This window comes from Zootoca vivipara, chromosome 15 (assembly GCF_965207765.1).
Source record: "Zootoca vivipara chromosome 15, rZooViv2.hap1.1, whole genome shotgun sequence".
In the NCBI taxonomy this organism is placed as follows: Eukaryota; Metazoa; Chordata; class Lepidosauria; order Squamata; family Lacertidae; genus Zootoca; species Zootoca vivipara.
The window spans coordinates 11,318,764-11,336,228 of NC_142598.1; the positions used below are offsets into that span (position 1 = coordinate 11,318,764).

Here is a 17,465-nt window from a genome sequence, read left to right on the forward strand (position 1 = left end):
AAGCTAATTTGAACCCTGCTGAGCAGCTCAGCTCCTGGAAGGGAGTAGTTCCTTGTCAAGAGTTTGGCAATGCAAGAAGGATCTTCCTGAGGAAGTGCTGCTGCTTTTTCCTTTGCACATTACTAACTTTTTGAATCTCTTTCTCCCCTCTCTGTCACTTTTTTTTATTTTCCTGCTTTTCTTCGGAATCTCTCCTTTCTGTTCGCGCTTTCTGCATGGTGCAGGACGGGGCTCTTCACACCTGACATGGCTTTTGAAGCTATAGTGAAAAAACAGATTATAAAGCTCAAAGAGCCCAGTTTGAAGTGTGTTGATCTGGTGGTCTCAGAGCTGGCCATGGTCATTAAAAAGTGTGCAGAGAAGGTAATGAGTCTCTACTCTTTTTATTTCCCCTCCCCATCTCCCTGTCTCCTGGAATATGGCTACTTGCGGTGCTCAGCTAAAAGGAAGTTTGAATGCTTTCAGTGAGGGCAGTCTGTGCCTGAGCAGAGCCAGGGCCACAGCAGCTGCCATCCTTTTTTCATTATCTGAATACTGCTTTTATGTTTCATGAAATTATCAAAGCAGTTTACATCTCAGTAGAAATCACTTAATTGTATAAAAATACAAAAATAATAATAATTGGTGGGCAGCTACATCCTCTCTGAGGATGTCCATCAGACTGTTGAATTGTCCAGTTTGGCTTCACAGCAGCGTCCCACAGAGACATTGCACTGGTGTTGCTTGGACCATAGCAGCTGTAGTTGAAGATGCTTTGAAAAGTGGCTAAATCTCAGGAGCGCTTCCTGTAATACAAGGCTATGCTTTTCAGCTGCTCTGTGCCAAAAGAAGCTTGTTTCAGCGCTAAAGCATGAAAAGAGCTCTGACATTTATCTGTTCTAAGAGTATCTTGGCAATATGTAATCAGCACCTTCCACAGTGACTTGTGGGTAGCCCTATCATTTAATCAAAAAGAAAGCAACTCTCATTCTTTTTCCTGTTGCACTAAGAAGCCAGTCTCATGTGTGTTCCTTCTGCTAAACTCCATAGAGGTCTTGGGCTGTTTCCCAAACAAAAGCCATGGGGAGCATAGGGTGCACATCAAACACCCAGAAAAACGTTTTGTATCTTTATTGAACTGGAAAAATGAAAACCCACCCCAAACCCCTCTTACTTTGTGCTTTAGCCCTGTCCCAGTGGTAAAATTGAGAGATAGCCCAGCCTCTTCTCTTCTGTTCTCTATATGTGTGTCTATACTTGATGCTTAAGACTGGAGTGATCTGATCTCTTCTCTGCTTGTTCTCAGCTTGGTTCTTACCCTAGGCTTCGAGAAGAAACAGAAAGAATTGTTACGACATACATCAGAGAACGAGAAGGGAAAACTAAGGACCAGGTGAGCAGGTTTTTTGTTTACTCGCCAAATAACCTCTGGGCTGACTGAGAATAGCAGAATCAGAATCTACAATGGCTTTCTCAACTGACAATCACAGCAAAATGAACCCCTTCTTTGCCCAGCTTTCTCAGGGTTTCCATTGAGCTGGAATTGTTTGTTATAGCAGTGCAGAAAGTACCGAGCTCTTGTGTGGCTATGCATAAGAAGATGATCAAGGCAAAGTCACAGGCTAAGTGTGCAGAAGAGTAGTCTAAATGGGCTCTTTCTCATGATGTTATCATGCAGCTGAGCTGGTTTTGTCTTCTCTCCAGATTCTCCTGCTGATTGACATAGAGCTGTCCTACATCAACACTAACCACGAAGACTTCATTGGATTTGCCAAGTGAGTATCTGCTATCAAATAAACACCAAGATATGCTTGGCTCGCATGTCACACTAAACCGCAGTTATATGTTTAACTATGGTCTAATGTGGATGGGCAGTGTGAAGTTATATACTATTCTAAGTCGCCGCTCAGTGAATAGCAAGCCAATGCTTGTAGTTTGCTGTTTCTAGCATGGAGTCTAGAAGAAGCATAGCAGCATGCATTAGTACACTGCTCATTCATTGCAAATCATAGTTAACTAGAGTTGCCCTCACCCCTTACGCAGGGGTTCTGTTCTGCGTCCCCACGTGCGTAAGGGGAAATCGTGTAACGGGAGCACCCTCTAAACACCCTTCAAGCTCCCTCTCTGCTGCTCTCTCTCCTTTCCTTATGAAAATTACTATATCCAAAAAGGTGCTACTGAAGGAATTTTTTAATTTTATATCCAAAAACATCCGCAACTAGAATTGAAGCTGTGGCTGGCTGGAGGATGTGCGGGAAATTGGCTGCTTCTGTGCTACCACTCACATCAGCTGTTAGGCAGGGAAGCTGAGCAGCGTTAACAAAGCCTTGCTGTGCCTCCAATCTCTTTGGGCTTCCTCCACTCTCATTGACTTTGGGCTCCGGGGAGCGTCTCCTCATGAGCCATGAGGACTCTCCAGCTCTCTCCTGGCAGGGTTTGAATTAAATTATTTATTTCCCGGTGCTGTGCATATACAGTTGCACGTAAATCTGTTGTTGGTGGGGGGCGCTCCTGTATGTATTATGGTTTAACATTGCATGTGAATCAGGCCACTGGGAAACATTATATGGCCCAAATATTACTGCTGATGTAGGAAATGAGGAGATTATTAAATGAGGAGAGCCAGTGTGGTGTAGTGGTTAAGAGCGGTAGACTCCTAATCTGGGGAACCGGGTTCGTGTCTCCGCTCCTCCACATGCAGCTGCTGGGTGACCTTGGGCTAGTCACACTTCTTTGAAGTCTCTCAGCCCCACTCACCTCACAGGGTGTCTGTTGTGGGGGAGGAGGGGAAAGGAGATTGTTAGCCGCTTTGAGACTCCTTCGGGTAGTGATAAAGCGGGATATCAAATCATAGCTGCCAAGTTCTCCCTTTTATAAAGGAAAATTCCCTTATGCTGAATAGGCTTCCTCGTGAGAAAAGGGAAAACTTGGCAGCTATGTATCAAATCTAAACTCTTCTTCTTCTTCTTTTTTGGCCAAGCAGAAAAGAGCATATTGTGATTGGATGACTGCCTGGTAGTACAGATCTCGTGACTTGGGTTAACCAAAATCAAATAACTAGAAGCTGAAACTAGTCATATGTTGTTGAGATAAAACTTCCATTTTGGAGAAGTTAATGAACTTTAATCTCAAATGCTTGAGTGAAAAGATAACAGTGAGTGAGATGTGTGTGTGTGTGAGAGAGGGAGGGACAAAACATATGTTTGGCTTTCCTTTGTGACCTATCCTATTTTCAAGGCTCGGATCAAGCAACTCGGGTGCGTTTTTTAAAAAGCCAGTTAAATGAAAACAATCTTTATCACTTACAATGACTTTACCCTGCCCTATCACAAAGACATGTCTAACTAGCAAAAGCCAGCCAAAATAGGAAGGTCTTATGCCACTTCAGAAATACCCTGTTTCTCATATTTTAAGACATACCCATAAAATAAGCCATAGCAGGATTTTAAGCATTCAAGGAATATAAGCCATACCCCGAAAATAAGACATAGTGATAGGCGCAGCAGCAATGCCGGCCGCGGCAGGAGGAGGAGGAAAAAAATAAGACATCCCTTGAAAATAAGCCATAGTGTGTTTTTTTGAGGAAAAAATAAATATAAGACATGTCTTATAATATGAGAAACACGGTACTATTTGGCAAGTCTCCCAGGAAAGTGCACAATGCAGCCTATGGGAATGCCTCTGTGTATTGAGTAGCCTGGTGTTCTGCACTACTACCGGTAATATTGAGGGTAACCTCATGTGAGCTATTGTAAGTTGTGTTGGGACATAGGAAAGGAGAATTGCTTGTAGGCATGTAGGGCTCCAGGGCTTTGTAGGATAAAAACACTTTGCATGGTGCTCTGAGGGACATAGGGAGTTATGGAAGATGATGGAGGACTGATGCATTGTTTTCAGGATGCCTGCCATCACTGCTGTGATGAATTTTGAAGTAAGCAATTGCAGTCCCTTAGTATAGCACATTACAGTAATCTTAGGCTTTCAAATTGGGTTCTGGTGATTACTTTTTTAAAAATTTCCATCTTGTCACCTCTGATGCATACAGGTCTTTAGATAAAGGACTCAAGGGTGGGTACCCTTCAACACTGATGACAATATATATCAGTTGTCTGCAGTTACCCTGACTTTCCCCGGTACTATTTTTATCCAGCTGTTGCACACCCTTTCTAGTTAGCTTTTCTGCTTCTGCTTTTTTCCATTAGATCTTACTTGTTTCTTCATGGCTTGCCGCATTGTACATTTACATTTGGTTCCCCTGAGTCTGTGCCTCCTTTTCCTCTGTGACTGGACAGACACTTCCAGTTTTTAAAGGAAGTGTCTTGCTTTTTCTAGCCTCCTTGACTCTTTAGACATGTTGGGATCTAGTTTTGACAGGTTTATGTGCTTTCTAATATGTGGGATGTTTGGATTGATCCTGTTTAAAGCAATTTTAAACTCCAGCTTCCCAAAGAATTAGACCTTCCTAGTGATACATTTTAGTCTTTTAAATTCTCATTCATAACTTTCCCACTAGTTGAGAACGTAAGTGTGTTGATAGCATTACATCTAATAAATGAATCATCCCAAATCAAAATGCCAGTAACCATTGTGAACATTACTTTACAACCATTTTGTTGTCAAATGAGCCTCACCAACTAGGGAAATGACCAAAATGTTCCTGCAGATTATCTCACCTGCAGATGCTTAGTAATCTCTCCCTATAGTTCTACAGTACTTGTCTTGGAGGTGGCAATGTTTCTTAAAAAGCTATTTTGGTGGTCATGAACTTACTGCTTACCTAAATCCTAGGACCCAGTATCTTTTGACTGTTTCCCAGTGCCATTCTAGTAGCTGACTCCTGATTTCTCTATAGTGGTCTGTCTACATATCTTTCTATTCACAGCCTTCATAACAAAACAGAGCACATACCATTCACAAATTATGTATACTTTTAATGATGTACTTGCAAATGATCAGATCTTCCATGAGTGACTCCCAAGAAATAGGGTTACACAAAGTTATGGCTACATTTATGTGGGGTGACATTTAATTTCTTCAGTGTGGTATCCTGGTGCCTTAGGGTTATAATTTCCCACACTATTACAGGAACAGCCATCATGGGATTGAGACCTTTCCCCCTATATCCCTAGAAATCTCCACTATGTGCCTTTGTCAGTCTTTTCCTGTTCCTCAAGCTCGCCACTGTAGTTCTAGTGGCTAAATAACCTGCTTGTTCTTTAAGATTCAGAAGCTTATTGCAGTGTGCACACCCACAGCCTCTGCAGAGAATGGACACTTCTATATATGATGCTTAGTGGAAAAATTAGGACAATTATTGGATGACTTAGAAACACCGTAAAAAATGCATTTTAAGAAATGCTGTTTGGCATCAGCCCAGCAAGCAGCTCAGGCATAGTGTTCTGTTCACATACTCCTTCCATTCCCCATCTCTCTCTCTCTCCCTCTCGTGTAATTTGTGTGCAGTCTATTTATGTATCCTTTCACACTTAATTTACAGTTCCTTCTTTTTCCTTCATCTCACGTTTTTCTCTCTCTTTGACTCACCTCGCTCTTCCCTCTGGATGCCTCAAACCTCTCCCAAATCTCCCCAGCTGTTACACTGAGCAGCGCATGGTGGCTGGGTGCGTATCTGCCTGTGAGAGTTTATCCTTATTAGGTCTAGAGTGTAGCTTGTCTAACCCTTTGGAGAACTTGTTGAAGGGGCTTTATGAAGACACTGGTGAGGATTGGTTCCAATGGCAAGTGCCCCTCACCCTCTGGCAAGCAGAGTGGCCGGTAGTGTGTAGGTCCTCTCACTTGAAATTTAATTTGTGCTGCAGATTAGACAAAGTAAGCAACAGCAGGAATTTCTTTTGAGAGGAAATTCAAAAGAGTGGAAGAGATTCTTTCCTTTTTCTGGGTGGCACAATCAAGAAATAACCTTTCCCTTTCCTAAGCCTTTTGCATGTCTGAGTCAACTAGGGAGAAGAGAGAGGCATAGTGGTAAGCATAGTAATGGTTGGCTAGTAGGATATATCAACATTATGGAGCCCTGAGTGGTTAGCCTTGGAACACATAGTAAATGTGCATGTTCTGTGTACATGTGCATGTAACTGGTAGGAGGCAAGCTGCATCCAGCCAGCAGAGGACCCCAGAATTATTCCACTAATTAGTTGTGAAAATTGACAATCCCGCAAGACAGTCTAACATCCCATTGATTGAAACACACTAGGGTGTTCTCTCCATATGCTACCAGGCAGGTTCTTTCAAGTAAAGATTCACTGGGGCCTGGAGTGTTCTGCTTCCTCCCTAAAGTAGTATGCAGTCACAGGTTCAAGGCCCTGTCTCCCTCTGGTTTAGATCTGAAGTGGGATGTTTCAGAACCACTGCGAATGTATAGAGCGTCTTTGTGGTGGAGAAATCTGTCGTATGGCATGTATCACTTCAGCTCCATTGCTGGTGAACTTTCTCCTTCAAGGGTTGGCATTTTCCTATCTGCATCTCTAATTTTGCTTGAATTGAACAGGAATGAATGTGTTGGTGATTCTGTGTATCTAACATGCAAGTTTACCTTTTTTCACACCCAGTAGGCATGCTTAATGTAAAACCATCTCTTTTCTTTCAGTGCACAGCAAAGGAGCACCCAAGCAAATAAGAAAAGAGCAATCCCAAATCAGGTACTGATGCCTGTCTCCTTCCTTTAGCCAAGTAGAATATAGTGTCAGCATACTAAGTCCAGCCTGTTGGGCACACTGTGTATTTGCGCAGAGTTGAACAGGCTTGTGAGCATGGCATAGTTTTAAAAGAAGAGGTGCCACAAGCCTTGACTTATGTCATTTGAAGAGAGAAAATGACTTGGAGCTGGCCACAAGCTGCAGAAAGTACAGTGCCTCCACCAAAATAAATCATTTATCCTTCAGTTGTGACCACAAATCTATGCCAATATGAACACAAGTAGAAGAGAGAAACTTCAAGGCAGAAGAATGAAATGATGAAGGAACTTTTTCAGTCTTGAGTCCCTTCTGTTTCTGAGCAGCAAAACTTGAGCAAAGGACTGGAAACAAAATTGGTGCATAATGTTAGTCTCTATATAATGTATCTGTGTATGTTAATTCTTGTTTGGAAAGACTGTAATGGAACATTAACACTGAACAATTATAATTAATTGCATGTAACTTTTTTCTTTTACTGTTTTTTTTCTGCTTTCCCTTTTTTTCCAACCATTTTTGTGCTTCCTGCTTCTCCCTTCCCCTTCTACTTTCATTATTTGATTTTCTTCACTGTTCTGTCCCCTCATCCTGCTTTTCCTTATTTTACCTGCACCACTAATTTTGCCAACCTGTAAAGGGTGAGATACTGGTAAGTACCTGTATAATGTGCTAGTGACTGATATGTAAAATTTGGTGATGGAGCCCAGCAAAAGTAAAGGTCCCCAAGTTGGGTAACTTCTTTGCCTCAAAGTGCACTTAATTGTACAGAAAAGCAAGCAACTTCAAATGGCGTTCCAGGAGATCCAGGCATGGGAACCATCTTTCTAAATTTAGTTGCTACTGTTGAATTCTTGGGCTTATCAAGTGGGCAATGAATGAAACTGTAAGTAGAAAAGGTAGCTTTCTGAACCTTTCATTTTAGCCTAGGGTGTTTTGATTTTAGCTCCAACCCTCCTTGGATCAGAAATCAGGTGAGACATTGTTCTTATTTAATATCTCATCTTCATGCCTTTTCTTCAAGCTGGCATATACGGCTGAAGGAAGATACACTTAGTTGGAGTCCAGTGACACCCAGGCAACTGAGACTTGTGAGTCTTAGCTGTAAAAGTAAGCATGAGGCTGCCATACTTGGGTATGACACCCCACCATACCAACAGAGCGCAATGGAAGGATAAAGGTGCCAGTAAACCTTGGCTGGTAACCGCAGCATTCTGAGCTCCTACTCTGTCTGTTAGCATCCTGGTTATTTTCCCCCTTGAGACCTTGTGTTCTTCCTACCTGGTGAGACTCAAGTGGCCAGCATCGTGTATTGCACCATGTTCTACATCTACACCCATATGCCCAGCTTGGTCAGCAATTGTCACAAACGTATTCCATGTTAGTTTTCATCTTGATGTGTTCATAAAGGTAAAGGGGCCCCTGACCATCAGGTCCAGTCGTGCCCAACTCTGGGGTTGCGGCGCTCATCTCGCTCTATAGGCCGAGGGAGCCGGCGTTTGTCCGCAGACAGCTTCCGGGTCATGTGGCCAGCATGACAAAGCTGCTTCTGGTGAACCAGAGCAGCGCAAGGAAACGCTGGTTTACCTTCCCGCCGGAGCGGTCCCTATTTATCTACTTGCACTTTGATGTGCTTTCAAACTGCTAGGTGGGCAGGAGCTAGGACCGAGCAAAACGGGAGCTCACCCCGTTGCAGGGATTCGAACCGCCGACCTTCTGATCAGCAAGCCCTAGGCTCTGTGGTTTAACCCACAGCGCCACCTGTTCATATCTCCATCTAAAATCTCAGCTGCTGCTGCCTTCTCTTTAATTACTGAGGCACAGAGAGATTTGTTTGCCCTATCCTTACTTTGTGGCCCTTTCCCTTGTCTGGTGAGACCAATGTTGCTCTATGCTTTTCCTTTAAGTGCACTAGAGTCTAAGAAATGTGGGTGGATCGGTAGCTCCATGATTAAACAAACTGATACTGCCCTTTGAACTCAAAGTCCCTGAAGGATGTGTTGTGGATGGGAATCTTGGAGTTGGAAATCAAATGGTTACATTGCTTACTCTACAAGAAAATGGAATCGCCAGAAACTTTTGGATGTAAGTGAGAAGAGCAGTTCTTAATAAAACAGATGCAGAGGTGCTCCTCCGCTCATTCTGTCCTGGGAATAATTTTCGCATGTACTTGGTGCAAGAATATTACACTATGTACTATTGTACATATGTGACATATATGCTAGTTTTGATGCATATGTGTTCACTTTGCTCAGATTGGAGGTGTGGGAGGTTTCCTATTCAAGTGCTATTTTTACTGGACAAGGAATCTCCTCTCAATTCCATATTCTGACCCATTGGACTAGAATGCTGAGAGAGTTTAAAATAGTGTCATAGCATTACCCTGGAATTCCAGGTATCCTGTCAGTTCTCATCATTATATCCTGTGTTTCAAAGAGTCTCAAAGTGCTGACGCATCCATTTTCATGATATTCTAAGGACAACTCTGCAGACCTCAGAGCAGTAATTCTCAAATAGTGTGCTGCAGGTAATTAGAGGTTCATATGAACGCAAATCAGCCTTCCATGGAGAATGCTTCCCCTGTGCCTGCATGAGCTACAGTTTCTGACCAGGAAGCAACCTGTGAACAGTAACTCATTCTAGATGGACTCCTTTGAAGGCAATTAATTCTTACTCCTACACTCCAAATTTTAATTTGGCAAACCTATCAAGAGTTTGAGAAACACTGCCATAACACCTCCTGAGGGTCTGCCTATTTGCCATGTCTCCAATTCCAATGCAATCCCTGGTCTTCCAATTCCCAATCTTCAATCCCTGGCTTTGAAAATGTGGTTTGTGCTTCAGTAAGAGGAAGGTGGAGATCTGACTGGCTGGGCTGTGTTTGATTTTACTAAAAGTAGAAGATGAAACTTACTTTTCAGGCAACACTTTGGATCGAACTCATCCACCTGCGTTTGAGAGGCAGTTTGGAGCTTTAAGTGAACATTATGTGCTTCTTTCCTCAGCTTCTTGTAGGCCTGTCTGGGTGGTGGTGGTAAAATAGCAGGCTAAAGAATAAGGAGATCGATTCCCAAGAACATATTTTTTTGTCCATACTGCCCAAAACTTGCTCTGCTGCACACTTTTTGCCCCCAACTTGCCCTCTAACTCAACATAGCTCTTTAAAAACACCAATTTAGACAAGTCTCTTTTCTCAAATTGGCGGCAGAATTGGCTTCTCTTGGGCTGGTGCCCCTTCACTGGGCTCCTCAAACTCTTTTTCGGGCTCTGGTTTCTTCCTGCACATCTGTGTCAAGGTCTCTCTCCCTCTCTACTGCCTTCTGGCCACTCTTTGCCTCCATTCTTTTAAAAGCTAATTATATTTAAAATGTGACTGACTTCTGATCCTGAATCTTTTTAATTAAGAGAAATGCTTCACAGAGAGGAAAATCTGACCTGACTCCCTTTCCTATGTCTGGACTTGACAACACCTTCTATTCCTCTGCTGCCAAGTTCATTTGAATTAAAATAATTGTTTGCAACAGCCCATGCCCACCAGTGCTCCACTCCTTCTGTGTGTCTGCCACCTTGGTATTTATGTTGGCAAGAAGCTGAGCAGGTCTGAAAAGATGAGGATGCCTAATTGATATATATTTCTTCACCCTCATGCTTTTTCAGTGCTGGTTTTGAAAGCTTAAGCACAGGCCAAGCCAAATTCTCTGTCCCTTTCCAGAGCTGCTCAGCAATCCTACCTCTAACATCTGTAGCTTTCGTATCTAACAGTTGAATCATCATCATTAGGTTTGCTCTCTTTCTCCAAAGTATACTTTAGCCTGGCTATATTTAAATGACTTAACATATAGACTACTTCCTTTCCAGTCTGCTCATTACTAATATTTATGGTGGTACTAACTTGGGTAGAAAACGTTTTACATGTTTTGCTGTTTGGGCCTCCTTCTGGAAGGAAAAGTACTGTATAGTACAGACATAAAAACGAATAAATGAATGAAACTCTTGAGTGATGAACAACCTTGACAGAGCAAAGTGTGTTTGTTGCTGTGTCTTTCCTCCAAAGGCCCACACAGGAGGTGGGATGTTGATCAGGTATCCTAAAGAGATACTTTTCATCCTAGCAGAGAGAGAAATTACAACTCATCTGTTTTGTGTTGGGTTTAAATTAAAGCAGCTTGTTGAAGTATCTAGCGTGCTCAAGGTTATTGCAGGCTTGGTGAGTCTTGCAGGATACTCCCAGTAGCCCATCAAGCACCATAAAAATCTACAGGTCTTGGCTATTTCCCCATGAAATTAAGAGCGGTTCTGTCCAGTTACTTGGCTGTAAATGATCATTCTTTGCTTAAATGTACACAGCTACTCAGATGTTCAATGCATAGTTCCGAGGGCAAGCGGTTTCTGCAAGCCATATTAAGTGAATTGATGCTGGCCATTCCTTGTGAACAGAGGTGTTGAAACTCAGGGCTGAACAGCGGGCTAGATCCCGGACCTAGGACTGGCTTGCCAATTGCTTTGCTGCCTTTTATTCCAATAAATTTATAATGAGTTCAATGACTTGGCACCAGCATATTCAGTGGAAGGGGTAAAATCCTTCCAACATTGGAGATTTGGTTGTTGGGCAGATTTTGGGATGCCTTACAGGCAACGCTAGGTGTTGCTTTTGGCTTGTGCTAGGCAATTAGAATTCCTAGCGTGCCATGGTGGCTAGACTAGTACATTCCAATGTGGAAGTACTCGCTCAAGTTAACACAACTGTTTAAAATATGGTGCTCGTTGGGCAAGTATTGACTTAATCTGTTTGCTGGATTCTTTTATTCTGAGCTCTTCAGAGCAGTGGTTTTCAGACTTCCTTTCTCCAGGGCATCCTTTCCACATCATTTGTCTGAGGAGATCCAGTGTGCTATGGAAGATTCTAGGGTACATGCTAGGCAAGGGTGGGCTTGTGCGATCTACTCTATTTTTACTGAAACCCAGTAGTCTGTCAATCAGAGCTTGGGTGCAGAGTAGTGGCTAGTGAGCAGTTGGAGTTTGATACATAATAGTGACTCAGTGGGTGAAGCGAATTGTCTACTACACCCTGTGAGTCATACAGTGGGATAGCTTGCATTGTCTACCTCTGAATTACAACAGATCAGGGGTTCTGACACACTACTCTAATACTGTCCTAGCAGAGCTGGACAAAGACTTATTTAAAAGCAACCATTTAATACATGTATGTTGTATTATTATTATTTATTTGATTGCTTACATTCCCTTCACTATAAGGTCCCAGTGCAGATCACAGCAATGTAAAAATATAGTATTAAAGCCAGTTCAAACAGCTCTAGGTAAAAGAACATAGAGGCTGAGCGAGATTTCCAGCCATGCCAATGATACCTTTACTTGCAGTTTTGCTTACTATAGTTATTGTTGTTGATGATGATATTAAAATGCTGGGTGGCTTTCAACAAATGAAAACACAGGAAGACATCAAACATTAAAAACTTTCCTCTACATGGCTGCCTTCAGATGTCTTCTAAAAGTTTGTTGTTTATTATAGTGAAAACTATTGGAAATCAAACAATTGCTGATGTATCGTAAATGGTTCAGATCTACTAGTAGACACCTGGCTACATGTTTGCACAGAGTACTAATCATAGGCCTATTGGGTGTCCTCGTTGCTATCGAAACATGCTTTGTCTGGCTGTCCTTTGCAGGAAAGACTGGAAGTGATGGGCAAGCTGCCTTTCAAAGTAGCTTGTCTACCACTGTTCATCACTTTTCATCAGGGAAAGCTTATGAAAAACTCCAGAACTCCCTGCAACGCTCACTGCAACACTAAATGAAAACCACTACTTTAGAGAGAGGAGAGGATGCAAATTTAACTAATTAACATAAACATTTATTGTTGTTGCCCAATTTGAAAAGCCAAGCCTTGGAGCTTCCTTCAGGGTAAAGGAATGCCGTCGTCCTAGAGCCAAATGTCTTGAGGACAAATTATCCCACCAAGAGGCAGACAAGCATCAGTACTGACATTTCAACCGTTAACCTCGTTTACGTTTTCATTTTGTGATTTGTTGGTTAGCCAGGCTGTAGCAAAGAACTGGCTCCATTTTGCTCGTAGCTCTGGCAGAGTCACTTGTGAGACTGGTGTGACTTCATCAGGTGGGGAGCTGCCCCTTCAGGCAAACTGAGTGTGTGTCATTAGTGTGAAATGCAAGATGAACTGAGTGGTTGTTTGCAAATAGGAGTAAAGGTGGTTGGAAACAACTGGCTGCTGGAAGAGTTGTGGCCTGCACAAATCAGTGCAGCTTTGTTCAGGAGACTCCTATTTTATCCTCTTAAGTTTCACTAGATCTGCGGCTGCTTTGTAAGTTGCAGACATGGATACTTGAGGGTTGCCACCAACGTACTCTGGCTCCTGCCTGCATCTTTTGACAGGGTTATTGTGAATACTGTAAGCTGATGGGTTTCATGCCATATTTATGAGGGACCTCATAGACATCTATAAGCAATGTTTTTGCTGTAAAGAGAAGGAGCTCCTGTCCTGTTTTTATTTCTGGCAATACCCGTTCATCTGTCAGTGAGTATTGGACTGCTACACAAAGTTCCTTTCCTGATTTTACCTCCTGCTGCCTAGCGCTAGTCATGGCATGTTTAAAATTCTGCTTTACAGGTTTATCATTTGAATCTAGCATTCTCTAGATTTAATTTTGGGTACACTAAGTGTCAGTGGGTGCTTTAGGGTTGCTTATTGGTGAGAATGGTTCATTGCTTAACATTGATCACATGGTGGAATTTTGCAATCATGAGCCAGGCTGCTATTTCAGAGGCAAACAAAAGTCCATGTGTAACAGTAACGCTGTAGGTGGAAATCTTCAGAGGGCTTTGGGTCTTGCCAACAACACCCTGGTGCTGTAAACTGAAGGTTTAATGCTTTCCCTGTTCAGTTTCACAGAGTCATAGAATGGTATAGGTGGAAGTGACCCCTGAGGGTCATCTAGTCCAACCCCCTGCAATACAGAAATCACAGCTAAAGAATCCCAGATGGATGGCCATCCAACTTCTGCATAAAAACCTCCCACTCCCTGCGACTTTCTTCCTCCAATATCCTTCTTTTTTTCATGAGACATGGGACCCCATCATCCTCCACTGGGCCCTCCAAGCTGCTAACTTTGGAAGCAGGCCTTTCCTCCCCTGTTTATTGCCATGAGGGCTAGAATCTTAAACCATTGCACCAAGTCTCTTGAACATAAAGCAAGCCCATCCATCTTTTGTTTCCCAAGATAGCCTGTAACCTGTTCTTCCTTCCTCACCTACTCCTTGATTTCCTCCAGGTCATCCGGCGAGGCTGGCTGACTATCAACAACATTAGCATCATGAAAGGTGGCTCCAAGGAGTATTGGTTCGTCCTGACGGCAGAAAGTTTATCTTGGTACAAGGATGAAGAGGTGGGTAATCATGCATGCCATATTGTCGCAGTGAGAAGTCACCTGGGTGGCATTGTACTGTAGGTACTCAGATTGAGTCCTTGAAATCACACACATGGAAATATGGGCTATTGTCTACACCTCTAAAACTGCCCACTTGCCAACAAGGATGCCATGCAAAAGTAAATTTGTAAAATGGAAAAAAGTCCCCTTGTGCACAAGCCTTGTTCTGTAAACAACCTGGCAGCAAAGTGCCTTGCAGCAGTCCATGTTTATGGCATGAGCTGCTGTGGGCAAGGGTTTGTGTGGACCACGATAATATATTGAGGGTGTGATCATAGAGACAAAGGAGGGGCTGCAATGCATTGTAATGGTGGTGAGGAGGAAAATATTTTGTCCTTCCCTTTCCGCCCCTGTCCCTTCCTTCCCACCTGCCCATTTGCCTCCGTTGCCCTCTTCCCCTTCCAAACTCTCTGCTAACTTTTCTTTCACCACCTTTACCTTCTCCATTGAGCTCAGGGCAAAGGTTGGCTGAATAGGGGGAGACTGATTAAAATGAAGTTATCATTAACTGATGATTATTAAATTAATTAAACTGATGATCATTACATTATCATTATCTGATGTATGTGAGTTACGTTGCCAAAAGGGCACCCAGTGGGAAGGTATCGGCAGGCTTGGGGAAATTCCAAAGTTAGAAGTTAAAAAAAAAAGTTTCCAGGAAGAAACCAGGGTGGGGTGGGGGTGGGGTGGTGTTTCCCCAGCCCAATGAGGACTAAGCATGTTCAGTGGCCAGTGAATACCAATTGACTGGGGAATGTGGGTGGTTGAAATGTAGTACAGCATTGTGAAAGAGGATATGACTGGCTGGCTAGAACTCTTAAAGAGGAGTGGTGCACATTACAACATTTGTTTCCTATCTGTTTAGGAGAACCAATTTTGAGACAGGGAAGTGTCTTCCTTGATGCTGGCAATAACTTCCAGGAGTCTTGGCTCCAAGTTTATCACAACCAGATTCCATATAGGACTGGCTTCTGTGTTATGACTTGCGCAGAAGGGAGAATCTCTAGCAAGTGATCCTTTTTTCTCGGGGTTGGTGGTTCTACTGCCAGGTTTTCCTTCCACATAGCTATTTAGTGGCTGAAGAGCCTTGTTCTGTAAGAAGTGGCAACTGGATACACTTTCTGGAATTCCCTACCCAGACTGGAGTGCCGCAGACTGCAGGAAGGAATGCTTTGCCTCCCCTTGTCCCTGCTTAGTTTTGGTGCGGGGAAAGAGGTTGTGCATTTCATGACTATTTCCTTCATCTAGGGTTGCCATATTTCAAAAAGTAAAATTCCTGACACTTGCAAAGTTGTTGAACTTTTCTTAGGAAGACCCCAAAATTCCTGAAGTATGGCAAGCCTAACTTCACCTTTCTTAGCTTTGGGAGCAGTGGGAGGTAGTATATTTTTTGTTGCTTTCGCCTCTTTTCTCCAGACTCAGATTCGGGGAATGCTTTCCTTTCTGTTTCTTTCTACCAATGCTAGATCCCAAATAAGGACGAAGGGATGCATTCAAGCTTGGGGGAAACTTCCTGTTTTCAGCAGAAGGTGGATTTGCACAGTGCTACTGGTAGTTGTCTGGCCCATATATCAGTCACAAACCCACCTCCGCTAGTAAATTGTTTGAGTTGATAAACATGCAGAGTGCTTTTGCAAATAAAAACAAGGTGCCCTACCCATTTGAGCCATGGAAGTGGGCACAAACAGGAAGAGACACTCAGAATTCAGAATGGAGGCTGTTCATTTGTCATTAAAGGAGCAAAAGAGGGAAGGGAGTCACTTCACTCAGAAAAGCCCACACCAATTCCTGTTTCAGATACATATGTATGCACGTTGAGATGCACTGCCCACCCCACCCTTGCCCCCCTCAGTTGTGTGTGCCTCACAATTTGGTTTCTTGGAAACAAAACAACACTGGGTGTTGCAAATTGGAATTATGCTTTATGAACGGGAGGTGACCCGAGTATTGAGTAGGGGCCATCCCATATTCCAAAGGTATCCCCGAGTGCATCTCTCACCTTTCCCTAGTGTCATATTACAGAAAGCAAAATAGTTGCAATTTGGGATATCTTGGAAGCCTCAGTAAAGCCTGCCTTCCATCCCTGACACTGGGTGGCCTGGTCTTTGCCTGTGCACTCCATCTCCATGCCAGGTCTTTTCAGTATTTAAACTCTACATCTACATATTCCTTGCATATCTTGATCACAGACCTTCCATTTTGCTTAATATAAACAATGAGTACACCAGGCAAGCCTGTAGGGGGAGAGCACCCATAATTAGGGCACTGACTTGTGTGCAGTTGGATCCAGAGTCAGGTAAGCGACATTGCAGGCTCTGGGCTCTGGTGGGAGTCAATTTAGTAGGCCAGGTTGATACAAATACAGTTGTACCTCGGCTCCCAAACGCCTTGGGAGTTGAATGTTCTGGCTCCCGAACGATCGAAAACTGGAAGCGAGTGTTCCAGTTTTCTAACGTTCTTTTGGAAGCTGAACATCCGATGGGGCTTCTGTGGCTTCTGATTGGCTGCAGGAGCTTCCTGCAGCCAATCAGAAGTCACGTTTTGGAAGTCGAATGGACTTCCAGAATGGATTCTGTTCGACTTGTGAGGTACAACTGTACTGGGATTGTGGGATCTATAGCATGGGACGCATGATGTTTGACTTCAAGGAATCTTGGACTGCATTATATCACCTTTGTAAACAACTCTCTGGCAGCTTCTTGCTGCACCCTCTTTCCACCTTCTGTGGCCTGAGATGAAGAAGAAGTATCTTGTTGCACTCTAAAATATTTATGGTATATGCTTTTGTGAGCTACAGTTCACGTCATCAGATGCTTGAAGTGTTATATTGAGTTACAGGTGTATATACATATATGATTTAGGGGAATTCTAAACAGTGAGGTGAGATGGAAATGAAATGTAGAAAAATACAGGCAGCGACTTAGCCTCTACCTGAGAAGAAATGGACAAAGAGCACTTTGTTCTTTCTTCTTGCTACAATAGACAGACATGGCTACCACTCTCCAAATAGAACAGAGTAGTGCAGTTAAACAAAGGTTGATGTTAAAAAATTGCTAGGTAGCTACGTTTTTGCTTTTTCTTCTGCATCTTGGTTATTGTAGAGTACCACTGATGTGCCAGCTTTAAAATTTTATTGCTTTTGGCAATTTGGTTAAGCAGGAGTTCTCCCCCCTCCCCCAGTCTATCTGCCTTGGTGGTATGCTTTCCTTTTCCTAACTACTGAACTCTTTGATTTGCTTTTAAACGGTTCGTGTTCTGCTCTTGGTGCATACATGAGCCTTTGTAGTTTGGAAATTCCCTGCTAGATTGCATGCTTCAGCTGGGGACATGGATTCTG

At 43.1% G+C, this 17,465-nt stretch overlaps 1 protein-coding gene across 10 annotated transcripts in view; it reads left to right on the plus strand.

The window, feature by feature from the left end:
• DNM2 (dynamin 2) overlaps nt 1-17,465 on the plus strand; it is a 60,810-nt gene that overhangs the window by 26,688 nt on the left and 16,657 nt on the right. For 3 of the 10 annotated variants that reach the window (XM_035141253.3, XM_035141257.3, XM_088658838.1), the window contains exons 11-15: nt 1,286-1,372; nt 1,684-1,754; nt 6,584-6,635; nt 7,306-7,317; nt 13,973-14,086. In XM_035141253.3, the coding sequence (XP_034997144.1) occupies nt 1,286-1,372; nt 1,684-1,754; nt 6,584-6,635; nt 7,306-7,317; nt 13,973-14,086 (336 nt within the window). Of the gene's footprint in view, nt 1-224; nt 364-1,285; nt 1,373-1,683; nt 1,755-6,583; nt 6,636-7,305; nt 7,318-13,972; nt 14,087-17,465 lie in introns of all 10 variants that reach the window. The other 7 variants (XM_088658842.1, XM_035141255.3, XM_088658841.1 and 4 more) reach the window with 3 other exon arrangements.